Below are 17,267 nucleotides of genomic sequence, written 5' to 3' on the forward strand. Positions count from 1 at the left end.
TCATGAATTGAATACATGATGGCTTATTTTAGCTTACTTACCAAATAAGAATCACATAATTAATCACTTGTCGAATACACAGTGTCTTTAAAAGGGAACCTGTCAATGTTTTTTGCCCCCAAGGTGTCCAAAGGGGTGCCTTTTTGAGGAAAAAGAAAGCACCATATGCTAAATCAACCGTTTAAAAAGTCAAGGAGGTAGAGAGGTTACCAAGGGAACTTCACAAGGCTGGCCAAAATCCTGCCCATGTGCTGCGGTGGTCTACATCTCTCAGATGTGTAGTGAAGCAGGTTGTACTTGACTTGGCTTCAGAGGAGTACTATGTGTATGTGCCAGAAGAAGGGTCAAGTACACCCTTCTTCACTGCATACGTGGTGGAAGGTAGACCACAATTATAAGCAATTGCACTAAAACCATACAATGTCAGAAAAACTGCTCTTAAAAAACAGGTCACAGCCAGTAGCACTTTTTGGTGACCATTTTTTTTTTTTTAACTGAGCTATTTGGGTCAAAAATGCCAAACCAAGAGCATGCTGCACTTTGGAAAATTGTTATCAGGGCCAAGAACAGCAAAAAAAAGTGTAGATTTATTAATACTGGCACAGGCTAAACACAATGCCAGGTAAGACCTGATGTTTTTCCACAGTCTTTTTGGTACATACATACCAGAAAACAGGTATAAATACATTAATAAATTTGCCACACTGAGCATAGCGTGGTTCGAGCAGCAACAACAGAAGGAAAGAAAAAAAAAAAAAAAAAACGCCAAAAAGACTGAAAAACAAAACAGAAAATGTCAGACATAGCGGTTTTCTTTATTAGCAAAAATTCAAATTGTACTTTTGGATACGTATTATGCAATCATCGAGATTTGATTTACCGCTGGCTGATTCATTCCTTGGTTGTCTTATAAACATTTTCTCTATTTGCTTCTAATACAAAGAAAGAGAACGTCGAATACACCCACCTGACACCCAAAATAAGGCTTGCTTCTCGCCTACTCATTTTCTGCTCAAATCCTCCTCTGTAGTAATAAGAAAGGGTCTGAAGAAACAGAAAACAAGTGATATTGCAGAAATAACAGCAAAGTAACAAAATTACATTCCTGGATGTGACCAGAAGCTGAAGCAGAGAATTACACTGAAGAATCAAACAGCTAGGTCTTCCTTACAAAATAAGTCAATTCACACTTACTGGAGTAGAGATTTTGTTCGCGTTTTCCATGATAACTTGACCCAAAGGTTTCCACAGCTGGAAAGCGAAGCGACCTATAAAAATTCACACAATTTACAGACTCTCCACAGCAATTTGCTCATAGAAAATAATTTAAGGCCTATAGTCAAATTCTGAAGAGACATGATAGATCAGCTATTTTGTTTGCTCGTTGCATGGAATGATGCCAACTAAATTCAAGGTATTTTCAGTCTTCCATCAAGCAATTTTAGACTCGCATTTACTTGGGGGCTTTTAACAGAAATTCACATTGAGTCTTGAGAATAAAAAAAAAAAATAATAATAAAAATAATAATAATAATAATAAAATCTATGGAACAAAATAGAGAAAAACAAATTAAGGCCTCATGCACACGACCGTATGCCCTCCAAGACATACGGTCCGTGAGCGGTCCATATGTCCCGGGGCGGCATTGATTGGGAGTACACAGCATCATAGATTATAATGACGCTGTGCAAGTCAGGCCGCCCTCATAAGATCATACGAGTGCAGGACAATAGCCATGCGGGTGGCCCGACGTCCATAGAAATATGGAGAAGTCACCACTAGCTCTGTATGGTTTAGTTTACCAATTTAGAAATCCACCCTTTATTCTAGATTTTTACATATCGTGTGTGGCAGACAAACAGAAATCTAGTTTTTAAAAGAACATTATACATAGAAATATCCAAAAATAAAAATAAAATAGAAAAAAAAACAATTCTTCCTTTAGACTAACTTCACATGGACGGTTTTCTTTTATTGGTGCTGTCCGAGTTTACCAAAGGTATCATACCATTAGAGATGTTCCGCACAGACCACAGGTCCATGCCAAGAAAATTGTGGTATAATCTATATTTCTCATTATTTCCTGCAAGAGTTTTCAATATATATGAATGGGTCTGCGGGAAAAAGGGAGCACACAGATCCCAACTCTAGGGGGTGCACAACCTTTTTTGGTCTGAGGGCCACATTGTCACATTGCTCTATTTCAAGGGGATGCAAATAAAAAAATGTCGATCAGCACTAATTAGCATTAGCCTATTACACAAGCCAAGTGAATGGGGATGAATGATTACTACCACAGTCATTCCTCTCTCATTCAGGTCTATTGATTATCGGCAGCACACTCCTGATCACACAGGGAGATGTGCTGATGATAATAACTGTACATCTTTCATCCTGATAAAATATGCAAAACAGGCAACAAACGAGTGATTGCTTATTTATCAGCGGCACAATTATACCGACCAGATATCAGGAATGTTCCTATGAACACTATAGTTTTAACAAGTTCTTGCAGCATGGCCCCTGAACCCGAAGAGTTATACTTACCTGCTCCTGCCACTCCGGTCCTCCGCACTGCCGCCGCTGCCTCCATCGTCCGGTGCCCGCGCTATTTTCACGTGGCAGTGCATGGGAATAGTCACATACACTGCTCCATCCAATGACTGGCTTCAGCGGTGATGTGCCCACAAGCAGCATGTTACTGCTGAAGCCAATCACTGGCCGGAGCGGTGTATGACCATGCCCATGCACTGCCAGGTGTTAATAGCGCAGGGACGGGGAGTTGGAGGCAGTGCGGAGGACCGGAACGGAAGAGGCAAGTATGAATCTTCTATTTCAGGGGTCATGCTGCAGGCACTTGTTAAACAAATCTATTTTTACAAGAAAAACAAAGAAAAGTGGCAACATTTCCTTCCATCCTGCCTCAAATTTATACATTTGCACTTTCCAACCATGTACAGGAAGGTGCTCAATGATTATAACCTCCGCCTGCCCCCAGGTAGAGACACCATGCAATAACCAGTAAGCACTTTCCCTTGCTAACAGGAAAAGCGCTCATTGGTTAACACTTTAATGACCAGGCCTGAAAAGGCCTTAATGACCAGACACTTTTTTGTGACTTAGCGCATGTGGTGGTTCAAACAGTTTTTGTTGCAATACCATAATAATTTTTGCAACATTCTTTTTTAAGTTTTATTTGGGGGGAAGCTGTACAAAACATTTGAAAAAATAATATTTTTTTTTCATAACTTTAGCTCCTTATTCTTTAAATATGCAAACTGACACCGAAATAAATTATAATTAATTTGTTTCCTATTTTGTGTCGGTCGTTTTATTATATAATATGTATAGTTTCATGTCAATGGGGCAATAATGGAGACTGTTTTGGTTGGTGTGGGTGCATTTTATTTTATGTATTTTTTTTCTTAATTACTGTATTTTTCGCTTTATGAGACGCACCTAACATTTTAGAGGAAGAAAATAAGGAAAAAAATATTTTTCATCAGAGTCTCAGATCAGAACCCCATAAATATCAGGGCATCACATCAGACCCCCATATTAGCCCTCCATGTCAGAACCCCATCAGACCTCCGATCAGCCCTTTTCTTTCAGACCCCCATGAGACTAAAATAAAAAAACTTCCTTACCTCTTCTGTGCCGTGGCTCCGCTCCGGGTCTGGCGACATGCTCCACCGTCTTCTCTGACCCGCGCTGCACTGTCACCTAACTGCGTGCAGCATCAGGTCATAGTGTGCGCACTACGTCCTGATGCTGTACGGGGTCAGGACAGTGGAGCGTGGGCCCTAGCAATAAGACCAGGGAGGGAGAGTATCGGAAGCGCTTGCAGCACTTCTTCCCCGCTCCTGGCACCTAATGCATACTAGTGAGTGCTCACTAGTATTCGCTTTATAAGATGTACAGCCATTTCCCCGCTACTTTTGGTGCGTCTTATAAAGCGAAAAATACGGTAATATATTTATGCTACATATTTCCCCCTAGAGATCATAAAAAGACCTTTAAGGGACACTGACACTTATTTTTTATTTTGCACTTCTTCCTTTTTACTTTTAATTTAATTTTTAATAATCAGTTTATTGCTTTTTAAAATATATTTTTGCCACATATGTCCCCCAATAGCAATAAAAAAAAAAAAAAAAAAAAAAAAAAAGATTGTTGGGAGCCAGTGAACACTTATTTCGCACTGTTCATTTTTATTTTTTTATTTGTATTACTTTTTAAATATATTTTTGCCACATAAAAGGTCTTATATCTAACTATAATATATATTATATTCAAAAGATGAGGCAGCACTCCAAAGGTAAAGTGAAAAACGATGGACCCTTTATTAACCCCTCTGCAACGTTTCAATCACTCAATGCAGTTTTTATCAAGCATGATAAAGACTGCATTGAGCGGTTGAAACGTTGCAGAGGGGTTAATAAAGGGTCCATCGTTTTTCACTTTACCTTTGGAGTGCTGCCTCATCTTTTGAATATATACCTATCCATTAGCCGTTGTGCCTGCGGCTGGGAGGATTTTGCACCCGTGCTATTGGACTAGTGCTGCTGTGGAACTTTTGTTTGATTGATAGATAGATAGATAGATAGATAGATAGATAGATAGATATAAATATAAATATATATATATATATATATATAATCTAAAAAAAAAATCCCCACATAATTTGGCCCCAAGAGGTCACTGGAAAGACCTTTGGGAGACAATGAGACTTTTTTTTTTCCTAATAAAGTATATTACTAAAAAGAGTTTAACATCTATGTCCCTACACAATATTAAAGTGACAACCATCACTACTATGATTGCTCATCCCTGTACAGTTTCATTGCTCGGTGGCAGAACACTCCTGTTTCTTGATACAGGGGCCAATTATCAAGAAACAAATGCTTGTAGGAACATTCATCCCAAATAATTTTCCCGATCGCTGCTCTGGATAATCTATTATATTTAGGCCTCCCAGTGACAACAAAGGTCTAAGAGCGTCCCAATTAATGTGCTAATAGTTTTCTGCAATCCATGTAAAAAAAACGTTGAAATAAAAAAAAAAAAAAAAAAAAAAAACACTTCTTCTAGATCTGGAAACAAATAATACCTGCAAAAGCTGCTGCTGCAACTCCGAGTCCCACCGCAATCATAGTTCCACCCTATAAAAAGAATAAAGATAAACTATTACTTATTTTACAGGACCTGCAGAGGCTGTGATGGCTGCCATAAAAGGGTAAGGCTGAAAAAAAAAAAAAAGAAGAAGCAGCTCATTGTGACTCCACAGGATTGAATATTGCAGTTTGCAATTCCACTTTTTGCCTCCACATTCCCTTTGCCTCCTGTCTGACTACTGGAACCCTATGCACACGTTTAAAGGGTTTCTGTCATGAGAAATAACGTTATGTAGCTGACTGACATTAGCGATGTCCGCAGTACATAACAGTATGCTTTATAACTCCCTGCCTGCCGCCGTTCTCTTAAAATACTTTTAAAATATGCTAATGAGCCTCTAGGTGCTGTTAGGGTGTTGCTTCAGCACCTAGAGGCTTGGTCTATGCACCCTTTGGCACACCCAGGTCCAGTTAATTGACTCAAGTTCTCCTCATCGTCCCGTAAATCCTGTTCCTGCGCCGCCATTTAGTATTCGGCACAGTGAGTGAAGGACGCGCTCCTGCTGCCGGCTTTCTTCCTTCGGCACAGGCACAGTGAGGAAGCGGCAGCAGGAGCGTGTCCTTCACTCACTGCGCCCGAATACTAACCGTGACTGCGCAGACGCAGGATTTACGGGACACTGAGGAGAACTCGAAAGTCAATCAACTGGACCTGGGCGTGCTAAAGGGTGCGTAGACCGAGCCTCTAGGTACTTAAGCAACGCCCTAATAGCACCTAGAGGCTCATTAGTAAATTGCGGAACGGATGCTGATCCATTTTGCGGACATGTGAATAGACCCCAATACTAAAAAAAATAAAAATTTTAAATTTTTTTTTTTCTTGTCATCGCTGTATTCTGACCCCTATTACTTTTTATAGTTATGTCTACGGATATGTGCGAGTGCTCATTTTATTCAGGACGATCTGTAGTTTTTGCTAATACCATTTTGGGGTGTGTATGAGTTTTTGATTACTTTTTATTCATTTTTTGGGGAAGTAATGTGAGAAAAATCATCCACCATATGGGAAGTGAAAACTATACTTTTTTTATATTTTAATAGTACAAGCATTTTCGCACATAGCAATGCCCATGATGTTACTTTTTTATTGTTCATTTTTATTTGGGGGAAAGGGTGTCAATTTGAATCTTTATTTAGTTTTTTTATTTTTCCAAACTTTTTGTTAGGTCCCCAATTGGACCCCAAAAATCACTATATTACAGTTCAGTGCTGCCACCTGCTGGCCTGAACCGTAATATACAAGTAATGAGCCTGGAAGCATAGTAGAGCCTCAGACTCATTAAGATGTATGCTGAATGCTTTCGCAGAACTCCGCCCGCATTTATTACCCGAAAGCGCACGCTTCTGGGTTTTTGCCCTCTCAGATGCTGAGGTCACATTTGATCACAGCATCTGAGGGGTTAAATGTCCGCAGTGCGCAGATTGCAGGAATAAACCCGCGGGTGTCTGCTGTATGAAACAGCAGGCTATGGTGCTCGTTCTGCTCCGGATTGGGCCCTATCTTTAAAGATCCGACATCCGCCGTACATGTACAGCGGATGTTGTGAAGGGCTTAATTGGAAGGGAGACTACATTATTTAGTGGATGAAATGTTTTTGGTTGCCATTTTGAAATTGGCTGTATTGAATTCAGCTCAGGTTTTTACAATGGGAAGAGGGTCATGTGATATATCAATCTTGGCTAGAATTTACTCAAACACTGGAAGCGTTAGTTTTGACCTCTCAATACCCGTTTAACCCCATAAAGGGTTTCTGTCATGAGAAATAACGTTATGTAGCTGACTGACATTAGCGATGTGCTAATGTCCGCAGAACATAACAGTGTGCTTTATAACTCCCTGCCTGCCGCCGTTCTCTTATAATAAAGACTTTTATAATATGCTAATGAGCCTCTAGGTGCTATTAGGGCGTTGCTTCAGCACCTAGAGGCTCAGTCTTCTCACCCTTTGGCACATCCAGGTCCAGTTGATTAACTGTCGAGTTCTCCTCAATGCCCCATAAATCCCGCTCCTGCATCGCCCCGTTTAGTATTTGGCGCAGGCGCAGTGAGTGAAGGACGCGCTCCTGCTGCCGGCTTCCTTCCTTCGGCACAGTGAGGAAGCCAGCACGTACGTCATGGTGATCGGGCAGGTGCAGGATCTACGCCCGCCTGATCAGAGGCACGGGTTCGGCAGTCACCGATAGCCGGACCTCACCAAAATCACTGATGCAGATGCATTAACCCTTGCACAGCCTCGGTCAGGGCTGACCACGGCACGTGCGGGCTTCAGACGTGTGGGGTGGCCATCGGGTCCCCGATGGCAGGGAAGGCTACCCAATGCCTTCCTTAGGCATTGTGGCTGCCTTCCGGGAGAGCCTGTGAGATCCAGCCCCCTTGATCTCACAGGCAAGCAGTCTGTAAGTGTATTACAGTGTGTAATACACTTACAGCCAATGCATTACAATACAGAATGCATTGTAAAGGGGATCAGACCCCCAAAAGTTAAAGTCCCAGAGTGGGACCAAAAAAATAAAAAAGGATTTCCCCCCCCAAAATTTTTTTGTTTCAAGTTAAAAAAAAAGCGTCCTTTTCCAAAAAGTAAAAAAAATAATAATGAAAAAAAGAAAAGTAGACATATTAGGTCATCGCCGCATCCGTATCGACCGGCTCTATAAAAATATCACATGACCTAACTCCTCAGGTGAAAACAGTCGAATTTTTTTTATAAAAACTGTGCTAAATAAACCAACCATTTTTTTTGTCACCTTACATCACTAAGTGCAACACCAAGGAATCAAAAAGGCGTATGCCCCCATACTAATCAAACGTCCTCTCATCACGCAAAAAACTAGACCCTACCTAAGACAATCGCCCAAAAAATTTAAAAACTATGGCTCTTAGAATATGGAGACACTAAACCATGATTTTATTTGTTTAAAAAATGCTGTTATTGTGTAAAATTTAAATAAATAAAAAAGTTTAGGCATCTCCGCATCCATAATAACCTGCTGTATAAAAATATCACATGACCTAACCCCTCAGGTGAACATCGTAAAAAATAAAAAGCTATTTTTTGTCACCTTACATCACAAAAAGCATAATACCAAGCAATCAAAAAGTCACATGCACCAGGGGTGTGGAAATCGTATCACCCAACGCCCGGGACATGCAGTTCCAGGCGCTGGGCAGGTAGTTTGTTCAGTAGCTTAGCCCTGCTTCGGGTAAGGCCTCTTTCACACTTGCTTTGTCCGGATCCGGCGTGTACTCCACTTGCCGGAATTACACGCCCCGGATCTGGAAAAACGCAAGTGAACTGAAAGCATTTGAAGACGGATTAGTCTTCAAAATGCGTTCAGTGTTACTATGGCAGCCAGGACGCTATTAAAGTCCTGGTTGCCATAGTAGTAGTGGGGAGCGGGGGAGCAGTATACTTACAGTCCGCGCGGCTCCCAGGGCGCTCCAGAATGACGTCAGAGCAATGCAATCACGTCATCCATGTGCTTGGGGCGCCCTGACGTCACTGTGAAGCGCCCCGGGAGCCGCACGGATGGTAAGTATACTGCTCCCCACTACACTTTACCATGGCTGCCAGGACTTTAGCGTCCCGGCAGCCATGGTAACCATTCAGAAAAAGCTAAACGTCGGATCCGACAATGCGCCGAAACGACGTTTAGCTTAAGGCCGGATCAATGCCTTTGAATGGGCATTAATTCCGGATCCGGCCTTGCGGCAAGTGTTCAGGATTTTTGGCCGGAGCAAAAAGCGTAGCATGCTGCGGTATTTTCTCCAAACGCCTTTGGACATTTATCTCTGGGGTCAACTAAAGACTCTTGTGTATGCTGAAAAAAAAAAAAAACGCAATATGGCTCACCTGATATCGCAAATCATACAGTGCTGTGAAGTAGTATTATTACCTGCGGTTCTTCAGCATGTTCACGAAGATTGGATTAAACATTTAACCAAAATGGTGAACACATCAAACCTGTCATGTAAAGTACTTTAGGAAACTCTGACCTCGTTTCACTCTTAAACAGATAAACATATGTCAAAACTGACACTACCTGTGTGTTTCTGAGTAAATGCTATCCGAGACCGATATAGGTCTCCATTCCCTTAGGAAAAATCTGAGATGAATTCAATATAATTCAAAATGGCATCCAAAAACGCTTCCCTGGTCAGATAATGCAGCCTCCCTCACAACTTTTGCCTCACCTTGTTTGAAATATGCCCGTGCTATACATCAGTGGTCTCCAACTTGTCGCTCTTCTGCTATTGGAACCTCTCCCAAGACACCACCTTGTTCAGTAGTTCCATATGGGCTCAAGAAATGCTGCAATACGTGTAGTTCACTTCACATGTATACTTTATAAGGGCCCTTTCACACTTGCGTTGTCCGGATACGGCGTGTACTCCACTTGCCGGAGGTACACGCCGGATCCGGAAAAACGCAAGTGAACTGAAAGCATTTGAAGACGGATCCGTCTTCAAAATGCTTTCAGTGTTACTATGGCAGCCAGGACGCTATTAAAGTCCTGGTTGCCATAGTAGGAGCGGGGGAGCGGCATACTTACAGTCCGTGCGGCTCCCGGGGCGCTCCAGAGTGACGTCAGAGCGCCCCAGGCGCATGGATGACGTGTACATGCGATCACGTCATCCATGCGCCTGGGGCGCCCTGACGTCACTCTGGAGCCACACGGACGGTAAGTATGCTGCTCCCCCGCTCCCCGCTACACTTTACCATGGCTGCCAGGACTTTAGCGTCCCGGCAGCCATGGTAACCATTGAGAAAAAGCTAAACGTCGTATCCGGCAATGCGCCGAAACGACGTTTAGCTTAAGGCCGGATCCGGATCAATGCCTTTCAATGGGCATTCATTCCGGATCCGGCTTTGCGGCAAGTGTTCAGGATTTTTGGCCGGAGCAAAAAGTACTGCATGCTGCGGTATTTTCTCTGGCCAAAAAACGTTCCGTTCCGGAACGGAAGACATCCTGATGCATCCTGAACGGATTTCTCTCCATTCAGAATGCATTAGGATAATCCTGATCAGGATTGTTCCGGCATAGAGCCCCGACGACGGAACTCTATGCCGGATCCGGCCAACGCAAGTGTGAAAGGGCCCTAAGAGGGCACAGAAATTGTTGTGCAGAAGGAAGGAGACTACTAGTTTTTTTTCTGAAGCAGTTTATATGTGTTGGGCATTGTGGACCAATAAAATCTCCAGATAAAAAATAAAAAAAAATCTATAAAAAATAAATAAAATTTAAGTGAAATAGTAACCAGAGATTCAATCTATGTGGATTCAAAGTTCTAAGACGCTGCATCCCAATATGCGTCAGACTGTCATATCACTTCCTTTCCCCTAGCCCTGGATCTCTCTGGGTGAGTATCAGTTACATGTACTACACATTAGCAGCAAGTGAGAGCAGCCATCTGCTTCAACCCCAGCTGGAATTTTATGAAGTCTGTCAAATTTCTCCAGCGAAGATATGATTCAGGTCCCAATCCCAAGCAGTGACATTTTCCATTCTGCTGATGTGTTTGTTCTGTATTTTATGGGCCAGCCTTGTATTTTATGCCTTCTATAGTTTATTTTAAATTCTGTGAGCGCTTTGACTTTATATGCTGACTAAGCGCAGACATCGCTAAAAAAAAAAAAAAAAAAACTGAATGGGAATACCAGCAGAACAAAACCAAATAAATAAATCATTATACGAGGTAAGTTGAACTCCTGAAGAAGTCACACTAATCACAGCAGATCAAATGAAGAAAAAAGAAAGAGGGAACCTTCTGTAGAATGGGATGAAAGTTATCTATACAAAAGTCCCTGAAAAGTTTTTCCAACAACAGTAAATCACAATTAATTAAAGATCAAGGCTACATGGCCACTCTGCGACACATACTGCAAGGTCAAAAAATGCAGTTTTGTACAGCCAGAGTTGCAAGTACCATAAGTGAATAGAGCTGTGTTTTCACCGAGCAAGTTGCTGCAACACAACATTCAATCCCAACAAGAATTTCATGCAACTGTCGTAAAGTGACCCACTCACTTTTGTTAGTAAGTTGAGCCCTGTCAATCAAGAGAGGAAGCCAGGAGAACCAAGGGTGTACAGCGTGACCTAGGCCCATCCTCACTGCACTTAACTGCTCGTTTGCCTTTAGATTAAGTACTTTTCTCCAGAATGAAACAGCAGATCGGAGTGAAAGGGATAGTTAGATTCAGCTGAGCTAGTCCTAAGTCAGTCTGGTTTAAAGTTGAACTTCCTGGTAACAGACTCCCTTTTCACCCAGGCAGCCCCCCTGACTTTAGCAGAACCGGGCTCTCCATAGGGCTGCCAGGCAGAGGCTTCCACCCAGCAGTGAGCCCGGTGACATCCCCGGCACTGATGGGCAGGCTTTAGCGCTGCCCTAGCCTGTTAGGCTCCATTCATACGTCCGTAGTGCGCATTTTGCGGACCGCACATCGGCGGCACTAATAGAATATGCCTAAGAATAGGACAGGTTCTATTTTTTTCGGGAACGGAAATGCGGACCTGGAAGTGCGGATCCGCATTTCCGTAGCCGGGCTGCACATTGTGCCGCCCCATAGAAATGAATGGGTCAGCAAAATGCGGAACGAAATTGCGGACGTGTGAATGGGGCCTAAAACTGCTAGGGCAGCACTAAAGCCCGCCCATCAGAGACGGTGACATCACCGAACACACTGCTGGGCGGAGGCCTCCGCCCGGCAGTGTGTTATTGTAAATAAGAGCCCTTGCCCTGCTAATATCTGGGGGGCTGCCTGGATGAAAATATGGGTATGTCCGGGTTCAGTTCTGAACCTGGACAACCCCTTTAACTTCCATTCTGCCAGCTGTCTTTTACATTACCAATAGAGCCATGACAGAGACATGTTTAAACGGTCACCAATTTCTCACACATCTCTGCATTAATAAATAGTACAAGTGGCCCTAAGAAACTGTCATATCTTATCAGAGAGAAATATCCAGTTCTGCCAGCTATGTATGCCTCAGAATGCATCAGTATAGGACAGAGTACAGACAGTATCATACACTATACTGCATAAGCTATACAGTGTATTATAGATATCACAATCCCATTGTGAGACTAATAAATTGTAATAAATAAAGTTTTACTAAATAAAAAATAAAAATCTCTAAGTTAGGCTACATGCACACGACCGTTCCGTTTTTTGCGGTCCTCAAACCGCGGATCCGCAAAAACGAAAGCCCATTGTAGAAATGCCCATTTTTGTCAGCAAAACGGACAAGAATAGGACATGCTATATTTTTTTTTTTTGCGGGGCCACTGAACGGAGCAAAGGATGCGGACAGCACAAAGGAGTGCTGTCTAGAGTTGTTGTGATACCAAATTTTTTATGGTATTGAAATCGAATCAAAAAGTATTGCGATACTAGATACCACGCAAAAAAAATAAACAAACAAAAAAGCCACGTGCATTGCACATTTTAAAAAAATGGCAAATCGTGCAGTTTTATAAAAAAAAAATTCTGTTCCAGCGTTCACCGCATAGATTTTTTTTATTTATATTTTAATAGTTTGGACATTTTTGACGTGGCGATATGTTTATTTATATATTTTATATGTGAAATTGGGAAAGGGGGTGATTTAAACTTAATAATTTGGTGTGTTTTTTTACACTTTTTATTTAATAACTATTTCCCCCCTTAGGGGCCAGAACCTGGATCTTTTCATCCCTTGTCCTATTCACCCTGATAGAGCTCTATCAGGGTGAATAGGATCTCACACTGTCACTGCCGCCCTGTGCTTTGTGCTTCAGTAGCATCCTGGCTGCCATGGTAGCCCGATTGGAGCTCGGGGATTACACTGCTGGGGCTCCGATCGGACTATGGCTACTGCCACCAATGAAGAGGAGGGGAGGGGACCCTGTGGCCACTGCCACCAATGAGAAGGGGATGGGACCCTGTGGCCACTGCCACCAATGATTTTAATACTGGGGGAGTTGAGGGGGGTGGGCACACTGCGCTACCAATGATAATTAACCCTTAATACAGGCGGGTACTGGCAGCAGATCAGCGGCAGCCTGAGGGGTTAACTGATCGCAGCTTCCCGTCAGAGGCAGGGTGTCGGTTATGCAATTCTACTGCCGGCACCTGCCTCCTGTATTATGTGTTAAAGACGACCTTATATGGGTCCGGACTTAGTTAAGTATTAGGCTACACAGAGCGGCGCCCAGCGATGTCCCAGCACTTACTATTATTCCAGGGCGCCACTCCGTTCGCCTGCTGTGCCCCCATTACTGTCTCCTGCTCCATATGCTAATTATTATCGGAGCAATGGGGAGGAGACATCAGCTTCTCTAGTGGGTGTTCCTTCTCCCTGGCTGTAGCGCTGTCCAATCGCAGCGCAGGAAGAAGGAACGCCCACTAGAGAAGCTGATGTCTCCTCCCCATTGCTCCGATAGTAATTAGCATATGGAGCAGGAAACAGTAATGGGGCACAGCAGAATAATAGTGAGTGCAGGGATATTTCTGGGCGCCGCTCTGTGTAGCCTAATAGTTAACTAAGTCCGGACCCAGGAAAAGTCCTATCATTGGTGGCACAGTGCGCCCGCCCCTCCTCCGCCCCTCTGTCCGTTCATTGGTGGCAGCAGCAGCAGCACAGGGGGAGGGAGACACTGCTTCCTTCTCCCCTGTGCTGCTGAGAGACCATGAGTGCGCCGACAGCAGCTCGCTCATGTTCGGAGATACTAGACTGTGCAACATAGCAGCCCAGTATCAAAAAAATTGAAATCCTGGTATCGTATCGATACCAGGACAAAAGTATTAATTGGGTATCGAAATTTCGATACCCGCAACAACCCTAGTGCTGTCCGCATCCTTTGCGGCCTCATTGAAGTGAATGGGTCTGCACCCGAGCCGCAAAAACTGCGGCTCGGATGCGGACCCGAAAAACGGTCGTGTGCATGAGGCCTTAGACAAAAAAAATTCCAAAAAAAAAAGAATCCCCTCCACATATTTGATATTGTCACATCCATAAATAACCTCTACTACATAATTAGTAGTGAATTACGTAAAAAAATAAAGTTTTCTGCATTGCGGAAAATTTGCTTCTAAAATTCTAAGCCTTCTAACATCCTAAAAAAATAAAATGACAGTTGCAATATTATGGGAATGTAAAGTAAACATATGGTGAATGTTAATTTAGAACTATCACTATCTTAAATGCAGACAAATTAAACTTGCTAATTTTTCCAATTGGGGAGTTGTTTTTTCTAAATTAAGGTAAGGGCTCTTTCACATCTGCGTTATAGTCTTCCGGCATAGAGTTCCATCGTCGGGGCTCTATGCCGGAAGAATACTGATCAGGATTTTCCTAATGCATTCTGAATGGACAGTCCGTCCTTCAGGATGCATCAGGATGTCTTCAGTTCCGGACCGGAACGTTTTTTGGCCGCAGCAAATAGCGCAGCATGCTGCGCTTTTTGCTCCGGCCAAAAATCCGGAACACTTGCCGCAAGGCCGGATCCGGAATGAATGCCCATTGAAAGGCATTGATCCGGATCCGGCCTTAAGCTAAACGTCGTTTCGGCGCATTGCCGGATGCAACGTTTAGCTTTTTCTCAATGGTTACCATGGCTGCCGGGACGCTAAAGTCCTGGCAGCCATGGTAAAGTGCAGTGGGGAGCGGGGAGCGGGGAGCAGCATACTTACCATCCGTGCGGCTCCCGGGGCGCTCCAGAGTGACGTCAGGGCGCCCCAAGCGCATGGATCACGTGATCGCATGGACACGTCATCCATGCGCATGGGGCGCTCTGACGTCATTCTGGAGCTCCCCGGGAGCCGCACGGACGGTAAGTATGCTGCTCCCCCGCTCCCCACTACTACTATGGCAACCAGGACTTTAATAGCGTCCTGGGTGCCATAGTAACACTGAAAGCATTTTGAAGACGGATCCGTCTTCAAATGCTTTCAGTACACTTGCGTTTCTCCGGATCCGGCGTGTAATTCCGGCAAGTGGAGTACACGCCGGATCCGGACAACGCAAGTGTGAAAGAGGCCTAAAACTAATGAAGTACAATCTGTCAAAAGAACATTTCACAGTCACCTGGTTAAGTAAAAGCATTCCAAAGTTATTGCCACATGTCAGATATGTAAAATGATGCTCGGTCTAAGGGGTTGTCCCACAAAAAATATTCTACAGATTTAAAACCAGCATCTGGATCGGAATACATTTATAATTGAATATAATAAAAAAAAATTGAATAGCCACCGAGTTATTCAATAAGATGTATCTGTATCGTATCACCTGCAGTTTTTTTCTTATTTCTTTGTCCTGCTTACTGAGAAGGCCGCACATGCTCAGTTTCATCATCCAGCTGCCTCCTGAGCTGTGATGGGAGAGAGCTGCAGCAGAAAGGGCACACTGGCGTTTCTGGGTTCGCTTGTGAGATCCGTTTCAGGGCTCTCACAAGCGGCCCAAAACGGATCAGTTAAGCACCAATGCATTCTGAATGGATAAGGATCTGCTCAGAATGCATCAATTGCGTTTGGCCTCCCTTGCGTTTTTTTAGACGGTCACGGTCAAGCTTGCAGCGCTTTTGTGACCGTCTCACTATGCGGAGCCTAACGACAGTTTTTCACTGACAATATGGTGCAGTTGAAAACTGATCCGTCCCCCATTGACTTTCAATGTAAGTCAAGATGGATCTTTTGACAAGACGTTTTGACTTCGACTTTTTTTGAATGAATAATGCAAACGGATCCGTTCTGAACGGATACAAGCGTTTGCATTATTCGTGCGGATCCGTCTGTGCAGATACAAGACTGATCCACACAAAACGCGAATGTGAAAGTAGCCTAAGGTACAACCTCTTTGATGGTCATGTACTATGTGATGTCCGATTTTTATTTTTTACATTAATCATGCGATAACATCTTTAAGCTGAAAGCTTGCTGTGTCCTGAATGGGTTAATTATACATATATACACAAACATTATATGGGTTAGAGTGAACCCATTAGGACAAGTTGCTGCAATGTATACTTATTGCCAACTGGCAACTGGATTGATCTAAATTACATTTACGCTGTATATGTTGGGATTCTTTCCTCATAAGTATACGTTGGTATGTTACTGGATTCCTCTGTACAAAATGCGTAGCAGACTGTGCAAAAAAAAAAAACTTTGACCTGGTTTGAAGGGGTTAAAGGTGGTTATCCATTTATCCTATACTGATGACCTGAGGATAGGTCATCAATATCAGATCGTCGCGGGCCCGACTGCTGGCACCCCCACCAATTAGCTGTATAAAGAGAACACAGCGTTAATATGAGTGGGTCAGGATTCAGTGCATGTGCAATACGTTCACCGCACGCATCGCACCCGCACGGAAAACTCACCCGTGTGAAAGGGGCCTAAGAGTTTTGCAAAATTGAAGCCTTGATCCAGATCCCATAAGATTCCCATAAACTTGTAGGTCAATTCTTAACATCCCCAGCAAACCCAACTTAGGCTGAGTTCACACGGGCGAGATTTCCGCGCGGGTGCAATGCAGGAGGTGAACGCATTGCACCCGCACTGAATCCGGACCCATTCATTTCTATGGGGCTGTGCACATGAGCTGTGATTTTCACGCACCACTTATGCGTTGCGTGAAAATCGCAGCATGCTCCTCTTTGTGCGTTTTTCACGCACCGCAGGCCCCATAGAAATGAATAGGGTTGCGTGAAAATCGCAAGCATCCGCAAGCAAGTGCGGATGCGGTGCGATTTTCACGCACGGTTGCTATGTGACGATCGGGATGGGGACCCGATCATTATTATTTTCCCTTATAACATGGTTATAAGTAGGGGTGCACCGAAATGAAAATTCTGGTCCGAAACCGAAAATTCAGGATACCCCTTGACCGAAACCGAAACTGCCTTTTTGCCCAAATACTTTTAAAAGACCCCCCACCCCATAACAGTGCCATCCACAGACCCCCCCCCACCTCATAACAGTGCCATCCACAGACCCCCCCACCTCATAACAGTGCCATCCACAGACCCCCACCCACCCCATAACAGTGCCATCCACAGACCCCCACCCCATAACAGTGCCATCCACAGCCCCCCCCCATTCAATACAGCCACAT

The 17,267-nt window shown here is 43.6% G+C and overlaps 1 protein-coding gene across 1 annotated transcript in view; it reads right to left on the minus strand.

Annotated features, from left to right (window-relative positions):
* The window catches only part of DNAJC15 (DnaJ heat shock protein family (Hsp40) member C15), a 59,745-nt gene that overhangs the window by 24,421 nt on the left and 18,057 nt on the right, over positions 1-17,267 (minus strand). The window contains exons 2-4 of the mRNA XM_044286982.1: positions 5,112-5,163; positions 1,195-1,268; positions 968-1,044 (exon numbers count right to left, since the gene is read on the minus strand). Coding sequence (XP_044142917.1) covers positions 968-1,044; positions 1,195-1,268; positions 5,112-5,163 — 203 coding nt within the window. The remainder of the gene's footprint in view (positions 1-967; positions 1,045-1,194; positions 1,269-5,111; positions 5,164-17,267) is intronic.

Source organism: Bufo gargarizans, chromosome 3, assembly GCF_014858855.1.
Source record: "Bufo gargarizans isolate SCDJY-AF-19 chromosome 3, ASM1485885v1, whole genome shotgun sequence".
NCBI classification, from domain to species: Eukaryota; Metazoa; Chordata; class Amphibia; order Anura; family Bufonidae; genus Bufo; species Bufo gargarizans.